Below are 17,276 nucleotides of genomic sequence, written 5' to 3'. Positions count from 1 at the left end.
TCATGGAAATTGTAGGAGGAAAAGAAAGAAGGAAAGAATAAATGGAAGGAAGAAATGAAAGAAAGAAATGGAAAAAAATAGATTGAAAAAGAATAAAGTAAGCAATGAAAGGAAGGAAGCAAGGAAGGAAGGAAGCAAGAAAGGAAGAAAATACTAGTAAAAAATGACTGCTGCAGCAAAGAATGAATGAAAGGAAGTAATGGGAGAATAAAAGAAGGAACCAATGGAAGAAAGGAGGGAAATAATGAACAGAAGCAAGGAATGTAAAAGGGACGGGGAAGGAGGGGAAACAAATTCAAATGTTCTTTGATCATTTAAACAAACATTTCAAATATTTTCCTTCAGGTGTGATAACTGTAAGCAGTGTTATCATTTTGGCTGTTTGGACCCACCAGTCAAGGTAAAGCAGACATTTTCTTTGTCAAATATTTTATACTTCTTTTCAGCTGAACAGTTTTAATCGATTTATACCCATTTGTTTTGCAGAGTAACCCCAAGAAGCGTGGTTATATGTGGTACTGTACGGAGTGTGATGAATCGGTAAGTTATTGTATTTACAACACAGGGAGCCCACTAGATGAAAGTAAGATGGAAAAGTAAACCCCTTGTGACGTCAAAGCAGCTCAATCTGGGGGGTCAAATAAAAGAAAAGAAAAAAAAAGAAATCCCTTCTCTTGAGGATCGAAGTATTTTATGATGTTAATGATTTCAATTGTTTTAACCCCTAGGTAGGGATTTAGTGCAAGGGTCTATAGGAAAGCAAGAAAAAAGGCGTATCGCAATAACAAAACGTCTTATATTTTTTAGAAAGAAAGTATCCCTTTTACAGAATATCTTATCCTCCCTATAAACCAAAATATTTTATAGATTACTTTTATCTAGTGTGAGTTACCTGTGGTTCCATATATTTTAATTTCTTGCTTTGGTTTTCATTGCAAAGTAAATTTCATTTTGGTTTCATCGATTAAATTTTTCCAGTCCAATCCAATAAATTTTTATGAATTTAACTCGCTGTAGGAAGAGGAGGAAGAGGAAACAGAAGAAAAGAGCGAAAAGATGGAAGTCAGTGAGGAAGCAGAAGAAAAAACGAAGAAGGACGAGAAGACGACTACATAACTGCTTGCTGTTATAATGACAACCTTCATTTTTGTTCCCCCCTTTCCTCCACCATATTTTACCATCATTCTTACCGCCTGGACGATGGTAAATATTGAACACGGCTCCCCAAAGCTTTAGTTTTCTATAGTTTTATCTCTGGCTGGCAATACGAGGCCCACAAAGAACATGTTTCTTGATCAAAGTTCGTTCGTGTTGAAATTTTCGGAAAATAACTGATTTTATTTTGGCAACTGCATTAAGTTGAAAATTGACGTGAATACCAGACAAAGTCGCATCGCCGAAGTTTAGATTAAATTAAAAATTAAAGAAAAAAAATAAAGAAAGAAAATCATTTAGGTTTTACTAAAGCAGATAAATAATCAAATGTGTACAATATTATCAAAGTTCAATAAAAGCTGTTTGTGGAACAGGTATTGCATTGGAGAATTGTGCTAATGTGCTAGCAAAAGGAACACAATTCTTGTATTGTTTACAGTCATTTTCTTGATTATGCGAATCAAGAAACTATCTTTGGTTAGAAAATACCTGCAGGTTTTGGCTTCTGTGAATCCAATTTGTAAAGGGTTCCCACGGTCAGGGGAAAAGCCGGTATTGAAATTAACATTATTTTTCAGGATCACGGAATTGTCAGGGAATTTTTATTTTGGTCGGGAAAATTCTCTATTTTTTCCAAAAGTCAGTGAATGATTTTTAACAACGATTATCTGCTATGGAAACATGATTTTTAACATGGCTTTGGACGCATATCGGTACTCCTTTCTTTTTAGGATGCGTTTAGTAAAACCATAGTTAATGAAGCTCCATTAACTATGGTCAAGAGAAAATGAACTAAGAGAAGGAATTCCCCCTATATAGCCTTGTAACCATCATGTGCACAGTTTGATGCTATTTTTAAACCATTTGTTTTTCTGCACGCGCATTTATTGCGCGCGCTCTGCGCGGGGGTTTTTCCGTTATTTCGACTCTGCCCTGAATAAGAATGTGCTGTCGAAAGCTTGGCAAATACGACAGGAAATTTAAGTAGTAATTTGTTCAACTTTCTGGAGTAATTTTACAATTATTTTCCAAAGCCTTCGACCTACATCGTCAACTTGAGGGCAGATTTTAACATTTGAACATAAGAAAAGCACAAGAAAACGTTAGCAAACAGCGTAGAGAGAGCGCGTACTATGCGCGTGCAGAAAATCAAACGTTGAAATAAATAATATCATTGGACGATATTTTTAGAATAGATTCTAAAAATAGCATCAAAGTGTGCACATGATAGTTCATATTCTCTTGCTATGTTCTCTTGCTATGGTAAAACTAAACGGTAACGTACAAGCATCATTGTTAGTAAATTTTATCTACTTAGAAATTTATTTACTATGGAATTTACGTGATTTTGGGACTATTACTTTGTGATTGATTTAAAAATGGACCATACTTCCAGACATCGAGTGCTGAACCGTTGTATGGCAGCGCGAAGCATTTACGGCTACGCCGGAGATTTCGGCCCCGACACCGCTATCCAAAGATTTACAGACTGATCAGGAAGCTCGGCCGAAGCCTAAGGGAGAGGTTAGTCGGCCCCTAGACCATAGATGATTAACCCCTTGCTATGACCAGCAAACTCAAAAGTCTTGATTGTGATGCTGATGGCTTTGAACGCATACTCACTCCTTTCCATGTGGGATGCGTTTAGTAAAACTAAACGGAACGTGCATCGTACTAAGTTTTATCTATTTCAAAGTTTATCTGCTATGGAAACATGATTTTGGGATTTTTACTTTTTGATTCTTTAAAAAGAATCATACTTCCAGACATGGAGTGCTGAACCATTGTATGGCAGCGCGCACCTTTTACGGAGAGTTCGGTCCCGTCACCGCTGTCTGATCAGGAAGCTCGGCCGAAGCCTAAGGGAGAGGTTAGTCGGTCCCTAACCTGGTGAAACGTCGAGCGACAAGAAAGTTTTCCCTCTAAAAGCAATTATGAATATGCTGGAAAACTCACGGAAGAATATCGTAATATAAGAACAAAGGAGAGAGGAACTTGTGGAACTAAATCCGCCAATTTAGTTTAATATTTTTAAAGATATTTTGGCTCCTGGTTTTGGTTGGACTACCTGTGTTTTTTGTAGCTCGGATCGATCTCGATTCGGATCTATCCTAACTAGGTCGATCTAAAATGGATTTAGTGTAAACGAGCCCTTAATTTAGGTGTTCTTGACGCTCTCGTCACAGTTAAAAATGTATAGCGAACCTGTTTACGGCTATTTGAGAAAAGTTTGGCGGTGAAGGTGTTAAACAGAAGAAAACATGCCGAAAAAAACGCGCAGTCGAAGTTTGTAACCTTTTGCTGATTGCATTCACATCGCCCATAATGTAGGCTTGGTATCTAATCACGACTTCATAGTGAAAGACTTTTATCTCTTTATTAGAGAACATATGAACAGTCAAAAGAGAGATCCAAACATAGGTATTATCCATGTTATCATCAAAAGTACTTAGAAAATAGCAGTAACAATAAATTTGGTAAAAAAAAGGCCTGGGTATCTCTCGGGACTCTCGGCAACAAATGGTAGCTAAAAGACTGGGTAAGACTTGAATGATGGCGCGAGTTTTGAATCTGTTTTTGATCGGCTAATCTTGTCAAGATTTCTCTCCTTTTTCTCTCATTTTCTTTCTTTATCGGCTCTAAAGAATTGCTTTTCACTGCTATGAAAACCAGGAGAAGCTTGGATATTAGTAAACAAGCGCCAAAGAAAAGAAAACAGCCCAAGGTAAAGCTCAGGATTAATTTTAAAGTTGAATACTAAGCTTATATTTAGTTCCAAATCACGCATACTAAATTTGAATTTGTTTATCAGCTGAACAAGTTTATTTGATTCATTTTGAGTATTTAACAAGGATCCAGCTTTCTTCTGTGGCTTTGAATAGCAGAGTAAACTTAATGTAGACTAGCAACTCGATTCTTTCCTCCCTCAGATAGTCGTTCTTGTCATTAGAGCTGAACTTTGAGTAAACGATGAGCACTGCATAAATTTTTACTTTTTTTTCCTTCTCCTGTATCTTCATGGTCCAGCGCTTTAGCTTAGATCCTAGTAACCTGCAAAAGTTGAGAGACGAAGAAAAAGAAAATTATGTAGAAGGAAAAACAATAGAAAATGAAAAACCTCAAAAAATTAATTCCGTGCGAAGCAAAGAAGATGGAAAATCAAGAAGAAGAAGAAAAGCCCACAGAGAAAAAGGTAAATGATTTGTATACACTGTTAAGTTTACTGCATTGTTATTTTGTTTTCATATATTTTAAATAATGATGACCGATGAAATATAGATTTTGAGGCCTCTAAATTGTCGTTATTGATGATAATGATATTTGTCGGGTTTCAAAAAAAAAAAAAAAAAAAAAAAAAAAGAACATAAATGGTACATGTGAAATATCTTCAGGTCTTCAGCTTCTATGTTCTATGTTTTAAACACGGTAGTGATGCTTGCAGTTTTCAGTATAAAACTTAAAAAGGCAAATGGCTATATCTCTTTGTTTATTATTTTCTAACCTGTGTAGGAAAAAGTTTTGATGAGCTGTATGGGAGCCTGCAAGCTAATAACAGAGCACTAGCAACTGCTTTAGGTGGGTTAAACTGAATTTAATGCTTACTTTGGACTCACGCACTCTCATAATGCTTTCACCTTTTTATGGTATGAAATAAACTATTCAGGTTATTATCATTTTTATTGATATTGTCACTTCCCCATATTGAAGTCGAAAATTAAGTAATTGTTATGAAATGAAACCCCCCGTCCACCCCCCCCCCCCCCGTCCCCCCCCGTTCCCCCCCCCCCCCCCCCTCACTCCCCCTTCCCTGCGACCTTTTTTAGGAAGTTTTGTCGAGAAAAGTACTAGGACCGATGGGAAACATATTTCCGAAAGAAAACAAAGACAAAAGAAAGGGTATGACAGGACCCAATCAAAATTGTTGTTAAAATTTGCGAAAACATAAAAATTTCTATCGTAGAAATTCGTACATAGAATCGTTTTTCAAGGAAATTAGTCCATTCTTTTCTTGCAGAAGAAGCCCGTGTACAAATTAACGCGGTCAACCAAGAAAATGTGTGTCTCAAGAGACAACTACATTGCGAACGGCAGTTTTATATTGAGAGAATTGGAAAAGAAGTTGAACAGAAAGTGAAGGTATTTTTAGCATCGTATAAAGCTTTTTTTTAAATGTATTAGAGTTGTTATCGTATAAGTGGAGAACTTTGGGTACTGGCTTCAGGGGCACGTACACACTGTACAACATGGCGTAACATTTAAAGGGCTTCCCACTGCCTTCCAGTAAATTCATTCAAGTGAGGATACCTGATTCTACTCATTCGCCAGTTTGCTGTCGAAGGATACCTTAGCAGAGTTTGCTTGATGTGATGTGAAGTTTCCCTTACCACGGTGGTCCGGTTTTATTTACGGTTCTCAATAGCAGGCGCGCAATCGTACAATTTGCCGTCACGAAAGCAATAGGGCTTTCGTGCCGTCAACGCAATCAAAACTTTTCCCATGACATTGTATGTCCGGCAAGCAAGGATATGTTTCTATGGAAGGTCATGGAAACGCCTTAATTGACGTTCGTTCGTGCTATTGAGAACTACTAATGTAATATAGCAAAAGTCCACGGACTGCTGTTTTCTGACAAACAGTCTAGCATTTCTAGTATCATTATTTCTGTTATCTTGTCTATCCGTATATTTTTAGTGCCAATTCAAAGCTGTCGAAGATTGCCTCCAAGCAACCATTTATAATTTATTGGAAAGTTCCAAACTTATCTCTTCTGCGATCGATATGGTTTCCATGCCAACAAACACAACAACCTTCACGCCAGCATCCTGTCCAATCCCTATGCACTCCTGTGACACTACCCCTCCCCCTGACGAACCTGACTTCATGGAGGTCACAACTGCTGAGCTTGTTCCCATGGAGACCACAGCAACAGAACTGGGGAACATCGTTACGATATTTTCTAAGGAAACAAACCTTGATTCCAGTCATTTACAAGGTATTATTCATGAGTTGGGTTCGTTCTTACTCTTAGGTTGTTCACGCGATTCAAACTTGCTGATACACCTAGAGAATGACGATCGGCGGATCGGCAATTATACGACCAAAAGAAACTGTATGTGGGCACACAACTAAATACGAGTAATCGAGGTATTTTTCATCCACTACAAACAACACCAAATATTTCAACAATAACCTCTGTGTTATTGACAAGAATAATGATAAGAAACACCAGTCATTCCAGGTATTCTTGGATCTTGGGATGACTTATCTCCTATCGCTTATTACCTCTTTGAAGTAGCTGTATATTTGCAAAAGGAGGGACTCATCTATACTTATCTATTACATAAAACTTTGATCATTCTAGGACGCGTTTGTAGGGTAAAAAGAGCGGGTAAAACAAATTGTGCAATTCGTCGTTTTTTTATAAAAGAAGAGATGGAGGGTGGGCGGGGATAAAGAAAAGGGGAAACGACTAAAAGAAAAGTTTTTGAATTTTTTAATCAGGTGTTAACCGCATTTCGGTAGCAGATATAACAGCCCTGGTTCCTAATAGCGACCAAGAGGTTTTCAGCGATGGAGTGGATGATACTAGCGAGACTTCAGATGATTCTCAGACAGAGTCATTACTGGAAAAGCCCTTGCGCAGTAAAAGGAGGTCCAGCACCAATGTGTCGTACGCGATGCCGAGTCTTCGAAGGTAAGTCCAGTCTGGCATAATCTCCTGTTATTTTCTTAGTTATTGCTAAGTTATTTTCTGAAAAGTCATTTCTTCCCATAGGCGGAAAGAAAAAGGTATTTCACTTGGGATGAGGTTGCACAGTTGTTCAGTTGAAATAAAAAGGGTGGAAAGTCTTAGAGGGGCTTTTATCACCTGTATCGTCGAGCATGGTTTAGAAAAATTGTTCTTTTAAAAAATGGACAGCGCTTTTTTAACATCTTTGGGCTCTTTGGCAAATTAACACCAATTTTTAACCCCCTTCGCTCCCCTCCCCTCCCCGCTTCCTTTCCTTATTTTAGTTATATTAAACTCATAAGGTTAAGTCGTACTTTCGTTACTATTTACTTTTTCAGCAAACTTCGTAGAGGGGATCCGTTTACCGATCCATTCTTCCAGGGAACATTCTGTTTAACCAAGTCAAGTAAGAGATAATCCATTCATAATCATTCAGCCTCAATCTTGTATTTCGATGCACTCGCTATGTTCCTCTGCGCCGCTACCCAGCCTAATTCTCAGTAATATGTTGTGGGCCGTGTAAGTGTAATTACAGTTTATCTTTTTTAGAGAGAAAAGGCTCTAGAATGTCTACTGGCTGTATCCAAAAGGTGAATCAAACTATATAGCTACTTCGTATTACTTTTAATAATTCACGCTCTCGTTTCAACCTCTCTTTCTTATTTCGATATTTTTTTCTTCCAGAAGCCTCGTCATGCGCTGACAAACTTGACGAACATAATAACAGAGGAACAAGAGGCATAACCATATTGTATGCTGGGCCCAAATTAGACCAGCTGTACTTATCAAGCTGGAAAGTATTTGCAGACAGTGATCGTCGATATAATTTTCAGTGAATTGGTTAATGAATATTAACTGTGTATACCTTGATACTTTTTCCCATTCTTGTTCCCAGAGCCTGCGCTATTGCCAGCCGCACTATGCCTTCCTCAGGCTGGCGATAGAGCAGGCCCGGGAACGCGAATGACTTTCCCAAAAAGCGTATTGGACACTTAAAAGACTGCATGTTGTGGTCTTCTTCCTCCAAAAACAGAAAGCCCAAAAATAAATTTTATTTGGGAGTAACACTCTCCGCCCATCTACCGTTTTATTTATTAGGCAATTGCTGGCCAATGTAGGACCCATTGATGCAACGTTTAGTTACACCATCCTCGTGTATATTTGGTTAGCATATTTTTGTATCATACGTGTTACATATAAAGCCGCCTTGACATTAAGCTGGAATTTTATGAACGGTGTATTGAACGTGGTTTACATGCTGCGACCCCCCCCGCCCTCCCGAGCCGTCTAGGTTCGCGTAGGCTGCATATACTGCCTGCACAGACCCACTTCACCGTTCAGTCCAAGGTCAACGACAAACAAAGCACTGAGCGAAATCTAAAATATCTTATTTCCTATTGATCGCAAGTTCCAACTTCTTTATTCTTTACTTTCACTGGGGTTTGCGCTTGACTTCATATTTCATGGACAGCGTCTCATCTACATTTCTATATTAATTTTCATCATACCACTTCTGCGCTTCCACGCCTAATAGCAGTCCTCAATCATTTTCTGACCACAGGGGGCACATTTTGCGTGAAAGTGGTAAGTGGAAAAATTAAAAAAAAGTCAGTAGATACCTGCATGAATAATGAAATAAGACTGAAGCTAACAAAAGCTAGAGCAGCGCCCCTCGACAATTTTAAAACATTTTATATAAGATCCCACAAAAAGCGCAAAATGCCCCCTAGTGATAAGAACAGTTTTGACCTAAATTGGGATCCCTGTGTTGTTACATAATCAAAGATGGCGCACAAAACAACAAAATTTCTGACAAGAATCTTGGCTCAAAGAACTCTTATTCCTTCTTTGTTGCTATCTTCCAAGACTACGTCTGCTATAAAAACAAAAAGACTAGTGTTTTTTAGAGCCCTCACATTGAGTACAGGTAAGCACATTAAAAATTATCCATGTACGAAGTGGGAAAATCGCGTGTCAATGAAAGCTATTCACTTTTTCTGCTTTTGGTATAAAATTGGAATTTTGAGACCATTTAATTCATAATTTCATACATGTTAAAGTAGAGTAGTAAATTGCAATGCTGTATCCTCCAGAAATCTCATTTTCCCCCGTATGAATACTTGAATCCTCATTCATAATCAGGATTACTGGTAAAAAACACTGATCAAGAATGGAGGGCCAAACTTAATCCTCAACAATATCACGTGTGCAGAGAGAAAGGAACTGAACCAGTAAGTTCAAATTACTAGTAATGATTAATTGTCTTGAAATGTTCACATGAAAACAGCTTTTGGGGCACTAGTTCTTTATTCCAAGACGGAGTGTATGGCAAAATTATAAGCGGTTATAAGTTCTAAACACACCTGTCTGCTAACAATAAGTTCCTCCTCTTTATAAGCTCCTCCCCCAGTTATAAGCCTGGTCCATTGTTGGAGTACACCATACAAACCTATTAGTAGCATATTGACAATTTGAAGAAGCTTTTTCAGAAGTTTTTTCCTTCCTATTAGTCCCCCAGTTATAAGCCTCCCCAATTATTAGCCCACCCAAAAACCCATACGAACGTGTATAAGCTCAAGGATAATGTAACCAGGATTCTATGGTATTCCCTAGCTTGTATGATGTCTCTAGAGGATTGGGACACACCTTACATGCAACTTTATGAAAACTGCATAGTATACTGAAAATTATGGGGGGGGGGGGGGGGGGGGGGGGGGGGAGGGGAGGGGGAGGGGCTTAAATTTGAAACCCAGAATAGTAGACCACATATATGAGATAAACGTAGAAAGGCTAAAGCCACTAGCCCCTCTGATCCTGATTGGCTGTCCTTGCATTATTGCTAAATACTGTTATAATTAAGACAGTACTAGATTTCTTAAATATTGCATATTTGAAACAATGAAAATGTATATTAAAAGCCTTTATGACAACTTCCATGCATATTTATAAACAAATCAATAAAGACCATGAAATATGTCATGTCATAACTAACAAATAAAATGGCTTTTTCCATGCTTTATTACTGAACGGAGCATGGAAAAAGCTATTTTATTCATTTTATTATATAGTTTCTAATTTTATTTTTGGTATTGAATTTATTTACGCAAAAAGAAAGGTCGCAGGATCTAGTAAAACTTTGCGTGCACAGATAGCATCAGTTTTCGACCAATCAGTGCATGCATGCGTACTATCCCAATTATATAATACTTTTAATTACGAACAGGATATTATTTAACTGTAACTATACTGTATAGATAATCTAATGTTGAATTATTGATTGTTTCAACAGCCATGGTCTGGGGAGTACAATGCGTCACAAGGAAAAGGTGTCTATCAGTGTGTTTGCTGTGGGGCAGATTTGTTTAGGTAAGTGAATAATTAAATTGCATAAAAAATATTACATATTTAGTGCAAAAATTTTTTACATGGGATGCAACTTTTTACGGACATCTCTTCCTCCCCCAGGGCACCTATCCCTTAGATAGATATAATCTACATGTACATTAATCCTTGTCAAGTTTATTTGATTTTTGAAATTTTTGCTTTTCTTTGCAGCTCTTTGACCAAATTTGACTCTGGCTCTGGCTGGCCTTCATTTTATGATGCCTTGAGAGACAACGACAAATCTGTGGTAAAGGAAATCACTGACAAAAGCCATGGGATGATCAGAATTGAAGTTCTTTGTAGACAAGTATGTGTATATCTATACTAAGTAAATGCAGCAGTGTCAGCAGAAGCAGATCCAGGAATTTTAGAAGGGGGTGACTATTACTAAGGTTTTATCAGGAATTCTAGGAAAAGGGGAGTGTCTGTTATGAACGACATACTGAGAAATTTGAGCAAAAGGGGGGTGATTGGTCGCCCCTTTTGACAACCCCTGGATCCACTGGATCTGATGGATCCCTGGACAGATCCAGAATGATTTCAAGGAGGTGGCTATCCTTTTTAGGTTTTACCTTACTTTTTACCTTAAAAAATGCATGACATATCTCAGCGAATGTACTGATAACTGTTTTCTTTTTCAGTGTGACAGTCATCTTGGCCATGTATTCAATGATGGCCCTCCACCTACTGAACTAAGATACTGCATCAACAGTGTAGCCTTGAAATTCAAATCAGAAGCAGAATGACAGAAAGATGTAAAACTTGATTAATGTGATATGCATGAATGAAACTTTCAAGGATAGACATGACATCATTCTCAATAGCTAGCTCTTTTTACAGACTCAACCCATATAGGTACCCTTAATGAGCATACATAGAAGTGAGGCTATTGCGTCAGGAATCAGAGAATGCTCCATCTAGTAAATGAGCAAAATTATCCAGCTTAAACTACCATTAATAGCTTGGTAATTTATTATAAAATGTTCAATTAGACTTTCCAGCAGTTCTTGACATCCTATCATTTTAATACTTAATAAAACCCCTGGAGTTGAGTTTGCAATAAATTTCAAGAAAAACTATGTAAGGTATATGAAGTTTCTTTCACAAGATAATATTTGCAGCTCATTTTCAGAACTCCATTAGGGAGTCTCTTTCTTCTGCATGAGCAGCGAAGAAATCCAAGTATCTCGCTATTCTAAATATAGCATATTGCATCATCATATGGCATTCCTAGAAGCTTCCATGCATAGTCATTCTAAAAAAAATAAATGTGGAATGAATTCTCAAATTACAGAAAGATGACCAGAAACATTTTCGCTTAAAAAATATCTTAACACTATTTGCTTCAAATTATTTTTGAACTTTTAGAAAATTTTGGTTATTTGTAACAATTTTAGCAATTCCCTTTCCACAGGAAGCCCGCAACAATTTCCCACGAGACAACGCTAAAAAGAACTTCCTTTTCCCATTAAACTTGCTGAGTAACTTCCGCACTATGACTTTCGCAATTCTTTATCTATTTTTAACCCTGTCATGTGACAAAGACTAGGGTATAAAGGTTATGAATATTACTCGGCCCAGTCTATCGTTGTCGTTTCAAGCTGGAGAAACGTAGACACCATTGTTTCTTGTCAGTGTTTGTTCTTCGGTTGACGCTTTTCCAGGTAGGTGTTTACTGCCTTCTTTATCGCTTATAGCTTACTGTAAGGGTAAAATCAAAGCGCTAAAAATACGTTAGTATACATTGTAAAGCTGAATAAAGGTGTCAAGCGTCTAACGTACAGTGTTTTGCCAAGACACATCGACAAATGTCGTGAGTTAAATTCGACCAAGTACTTGGAATTAATTAAATAAGCTGAGTTAATACAGTACTTAATACAGCTCTTTGCTCTTGAAGGCTACTGAATAACGATAAAAAAGTCGAAAAAGGAGTCAGAAAGGCTTTCTTTTTAGTAATTTTGGGGACTCGGTATAAAGAAAAAGGCTGTAGTTAATATGCATCAGAGTGAAATTGTATCTCTCTTACGAAAGTGTTTTGCGATTATGTAATCCTGTTGAAGAGAGGCGTTAGCCACGAAAAACCTACACGTAGACAGTCAATATGTTTTATTAAATCTTCCTCATGAATTACCTTTGATTCTTTTTTATTTCAATGCGATTAACTCAATTATTCATACCTATTTTGCTTAGCTAAGTCTTACTCTTTGGAAAATTTTTGTGCAAAAGACTTGGTTGAAAAACTGCTATGGTATTCAGCTTGAAATTTAGTTTATTAAAATATTCTTTATTCAAAGTTAACGTATAGGATGAAGTATTGAAAACGAATTTGCTATCTTGTGCAATAATAACTTTTCATTTATGGTGGTGTCTAGACATGTTTAGACTTGAATATCGACCACCACATTTGTTTGGAAAAGGTGTACATAATGTTATAAAATAACTGCTATTCACAACATATTAAACCTAAGAAATATCAGCAGTCTGTTTGGCTGTGAGAAGTAGTTTTTCGTCATAATACCTATTTCAGCATTCTCCATAGCAACCACCAAAGCAATGATGATTGATGAGTTTAAAAAGTGGTCAAATGATTTCCCTAAATTGTGGCTCCTGAAATAACAATTTTGAAATAAAACAGTACATAACAGTCCAACACATAACAGCTGCCATATTGTTACAGCAGTTTCACCTGACAGAATTACAGAAGATGTATATAGCAGAAAGGTGTTTTTGATTTTTTTTGATTTTTTTCTTGTGTTCTGCATTCTTCATTAGTTTCTCTCGTTAGATCAACTAATATGATCACTGATTCATTGTCATTTTTATCTCAGTGGATTTTGAGTCATGTGGAAAGATGATATAATAATGCATGCTTTTTTCTTTCTTTTCTGCATCTTATCCTAATGTAACAAAAAACAACAAAAGTTGTGTTTCATTTTACAAGTATGTTAGGCTGCATTCATAATGTATGGCGGGGGGGGGGGGGGGGGGGGGGGGGGAGGGGGAGGGGGGGGCAAGTGAAAATTTGAAATGTCCAAAATAATTCTCAACACCCCCCCTTAAAGTCATGCAAAAAATGTGATCCCCCCTAAGCAAGGCTTGTAGCTTCTTCCAAAAATAGTGCATCCCCTCCATTTTTCTGATAAAAATTTTCCCATCCCCCTTTTTCCTACCAAAATTTTCCCAATCCCCCCTCAATTTCATTGCCCCCCCCCTCCCTCTGCCATACATTATGAAAGCAGCCTTGTATATTGATTCATGATGTTTTTATTCAAATCATAGAAAAATAAACATGTCTTCAGAGGAGGTAACAGCTGTCCCTGAAAAGCTTGAATGTCCATACAAAGGTGTAGAATCAGACATGTCTTCAGAGGTAAAAGCTGTCCCAGAAAAGCTTGAAGGTCCATACAAAGGTGTAGAATCAGACATGTCTTCAGAGGTAAAAGCTGTCCCAGAAAAGCTTGAAGGTCCATACAAAGGTGTAGAATCAGACATGTCTTCAGAGGTAAAAGCTGTCCCAGAAAAGCTTGAATGTCCATACAAAGGTGTAGAATCAGACATGTCTTCAGAGATAAAAGCTGTCCCAGAAAAGCTTGAATGTCCATACAAAGGTGTAGAATCAGATATGTCTTCAGAGGTAAAAGCTGTCCCAGAAAAGCTTGAATGTCCATACAAAGGTGTAGAATCGGGAGAAAAGCCTAGTGAGACTGCACCTCCACAAGTGAATGGCACACCAGCCCCAGAAGAACTCAAGTCTGTTGACCTGACAACCCTCCGTGAATCATGTCCAGCATTTGATAAAGGCTGTCCTTTTGCACAGATTGAAGAGAAGCTTATCCCAACAGCTGACATTAAGAAATGCCCTGAATTCAAAGATGGTTGTCCATTCAAAGGAATGGAAAGCATGGCTGAAGTCTATGAAAAACTCTCCAAAATTCCAGCATTTGCAGGAAGTGAATCTCATGGGGCAAAGCTTCTTCAAACCTTGAAGGAAGTGCACAACCTCTCGAAAGAGCTCAGAGAGGATATGGGAGAATGTCCAGTGTTTGCAAATGATGGATGTCCTTTCAAGACCATCTGCAGTGATGGACGCCCACTGATTGAGAAGCTAGAGTTTCGAAGATGGACTGAGGTTCTCCAGACCACCATCCAAGATAACCTCATGCAGGCTGCTGGTAAAGTTGCAGATTCTGAACCATCTATCCAACTCTCCAAGGAATTAAAGAAAGGTACCAAAGTGGTACACAGGGAGGCAGAAAATGTCCACTTTGTCAAGGAGTTCATCAAGGGTCGGATTGAAAGTTACTGGTATCGTGTGCTGCTTGCTGATCTCTATTTTGTTTACAAGTAAGAGAAAATATTTTGTTTATTATACATGTAGTTTGGTGATGGAAAGTTTAAAAAACCTTGACATGTTATAACCATGGTAACATAATGGGTCTTTAAAACATGTAAACAGATACTTGTTTGTTATGTCTGCATATTATACATAATAATTTCATTTGTATTTTTAGACCCTTCAAAGCGTGAATAGATAAGAGCAGGAAAAAAGACAATCATAATCTATTAGTTGTGACTTAAAATATTGTTTTACTCGTTATTGGAGGTGCAGGTTATAGAAGATTAGCCATTCTGAGCTTGAGGATAAAAGTGGGCTGAGTAAGCACTGTAGTGTGCATCATAAAACATGTTTCCAACAAGGCGGCTATTTTGCCCCCTAAAACAGCTCCAAAATGCACTGTAATGCCAGTTTTTGACAACCTCAGAATTGCTAATAGGGCAATAACATTGGGGTTTTGAATTTTGAAGCAATCACATAAGAAGAGGGGTTGGGGGGAAGGGGGTTACAGAATATGAACAACTGGAAACTGAATATTATATCAACTCATAATATTATTCCTCAGTACCATAATACTTCTCAATAAATTCACCGTTCATAATGTATGGCAGGGGGAGGGGGGGCAGGTGAAAATTTGAAATGTCCAGAATAATTCTTAACACCCCCCTTAAAGTTATGCAAAAAAATACGATCCCCCTAAGCAAGGCTTGTAGCTTCTTCCAAACATCCCCCCCTTTTTCCTACCAAAATTTTCCCAATCCCCCCTCAATTTCACCTTCCCCCCCCCCCCCCCCCCCGCCATACATGAACACAGCCTTACATGTATAGACCCCTTGCGGCACTTTAGGATGCAGCCCAATTTGGGGAACAAAACAAAAGGTTGCAATACTCAGGAGATTGAAATTCTTTTGTTTTGTCCCCAAGATCAAGCTGCTTTGACATCACATGCAAGGGATCTATATGGGAAAATGATTTCGTGTTTCCTCATGAACACAAGGTTTGTTAGTCGAGAACATTAGTTTTTGGTGGTGTTATCTCAAATCTGTGTATAAACACGAGATACCATGGGTTGGGCAGCAGGGTGCTTAAAATTAGGGTGGTGGGGGGGGGGAGGGGGGCTTAACTGGAATGATATTTGCATATGGCCCTATAACTGGGGGCACTTATAACTGGGATTTTACGATATTGTAATTACTTTAATCTACTTCACTGGTGTAATCTAAAGATTTTCATAGGCATATCTGATAATTTAGGCTAAATTTTTCAGTAAGAAATGTAGAATCTAACCCATCCCCACAATAATTCCTATATTTGAAACATTTCTTATATACCACTACCTTTATATTTTTTTACTGAATATTTGTATGTCCTTTGATAGAGCACTGGAAGAGGAGAGCAGGAGACACAAAGACAACGAATACATAAAAGCCATCCACTTCCCTCATGAACTAGAAAGGACAGAGATGATCAAAGAAGACTTGGCCTTCTACTATGGAGAAGACTGGGAAGAACGAATCGAGCTAACAGATGCTACCAAGGAGTATGTAGAAAGACTGAAGAAGATTGGCAACGAAGATCCCATACTGCTTATCCCACACCACTACACAAGATACCTTGGTGATCTGTCTGGTGGGCTCATCTTGAAGAAAATGGCGACCAAAGCTATGGATCTGCCCTCAACTGGAGAAGGTGTTCGCTTTTATTGCTTTGATAATGTCGCTGAACCAAAGAAATTCAAGAATATCTACCGCTCACAGCTAGACAAGCTGCAGATTGACCAAGAAACATCAGATAAGATTGTGGAGGAAGCAAACCTTGCTTTCATGTTCAACATCAAAATCTTCCGAGAAATTGATGCACTGGCTGGCTATGAACAAGAAGAAAGTACAACAAAGAAGACCAAAGTTGAAGAAGAACCAGAAAAAGCAGCAGACAATCCTACATCTGACAAGTCACCAGAGCTGTGTCCATTTGCAACGATGGCAAAGAATGCAAGGAAGGAACAAGAGAAGTTGCAAGAGGAACAAAAGCAGTCTTCTTTGGCAACACCTCTGATCTTCGCCATACTTGTTGCTGCAGTTGCTGTCTTCGTGGCAGTTTATGCCTTTAAAAAATAAATCCTTAATATATTCTGTTTTCTTAAGCCTGAAGGTGTGCTCTTAAAATATAAAAAACTGCGTGCAAAAAAAGTGCGCAAGTATAGGAAGAAAAATTTGTAGTTAAAATTGATTTTAAAGTTTGCCGAATATTCTATGCAGCTAAGAGAATAGTTTTATAATAATTGCGGCTTTTTGGTGCAAAACTAAACAGCAAAATAATATTTTGTTAACAGAAAAAATCTGTTTAAGACGCAATAAAGTATTGGTTTGTTATTTGTTGTTTGTGAAGGTCGATTGCTTGGTACTGACAACCTTTACAGTGCGAATCGAAAAACCGTGTTCTATTCTTCTTTGGCCAATTAGAATTGACTTTCTAAACACAAGATAACGGAAAGATAACAATAACGCTTCTGATTGGCTATTGAACATTCTTGAAATATTCCTAGGTGCCCCCGGTTTTTCGATTCGCACTGTAAGGACGTTCTACCCAAACTCTAACCCAAAGGCGCTAGATCGACGCTCCCATGTCTTAATCAAACAAGAAGATGAGGATCGTTATGAAATAAGATAC

At 37.9% G+C, this 17,276-nt stretch overlaps 3 protein-coding genes across 3 annotated transcripts in view; all 3 read left to right on the top strand.

The window, feature by feature from the left end:
• LOC116298140 (PHD finger protein 14) overlaps positions 1 to 1,526 on the top strand; it is a 34,471-nt gene extending 32,945 nt beyond the window's left edge. The window contains exons 25-27 of the mRNA XM_089036505.1: positions 346 to 400; positions 487 to 540; positions 1,018 to 1,526. Of these exons, the coding sequence (XP_088892631.1) occupies positions 346 to 400; positions 487 to 540; positions 1,018 to 1,116 (208 nt within the window). The 3' untranslated portion in view covers positions 1,117 to 1,526. The remainder of the gene's footprint in view (positions 1 to 345; positions 401 to 486; positions 541 to 1,017) is intronic.
• A 7,119-nt stretch (positions 1,527 to 8,645) lies between these two features.
• Positions 8,646 to 11,934, top strand: LOC116298132 (uncharacterized). Its single transcript, XM_031706506.2, has 5 exons — positions 8,646 to 8,813; positions 9,029 to 9,117; positions 10,176 to 10,252; positions 10,442 to 10,577; positions 10,912 to 11,934. Exons 1-5 carry the CDS (start codon positions 8,672 to 8,674, stop codon positions 11,014 to 11,016), a joined length of 549 nt encoding a protein of 182 aa, XP_031562366.1. The 5' UTR covers positions 8,646 to 8,671; the 3' UTR covers positions 11,017 to 11,934.
• Positions 11,826 to 16,978, top strand: LOC116298139 (uncharacterized). The gene is made up of 3 exons (XM_031706516.2): positions 11,826 to 11,934; positions 13,550 to 14,614; positions 15,985 to 16,978. Exons 2-3 carry the CDS (start codon positions 13,560 to 13,562, stop codon positions 16,721 to 16,723), a joined length of 1,794 nt encoding a protein of 597 aa, XP_031562376.2. The 5' UTR covers positions 11,826 to 11,934; positions 13,550 to 13,559; the 3' UTR covers positions 16,724 to 16,978.
• The last annotated feature ends 298 nt before the right edge of the window (positions 16,979 to 17,276 follow it).

The sequence above is a fragment of the Actinia tenebrosa genome, unplaced genomic scaffold (genome assembly GCF_029948245.1).
Source record: "Actinia tenebrosa isolate PJP-AT-01 unplaced genomic scaffold, QUT_ActTen_1.0 PGA_scaffold4__44_contigs__length_22323623, whole genome shotgun sequence".
Taxonomy (NCBI): Eukaryota; Metazoa; Cnidaria; class Anthozoa; order Actiniaria; family Actiniidae; genus Actinia; species Actinia tenebrosa.
Note: the sequence above shows the minus strand (reverse complement) of the source record. Positions and strands in the feature narration are given on the sequence as shown.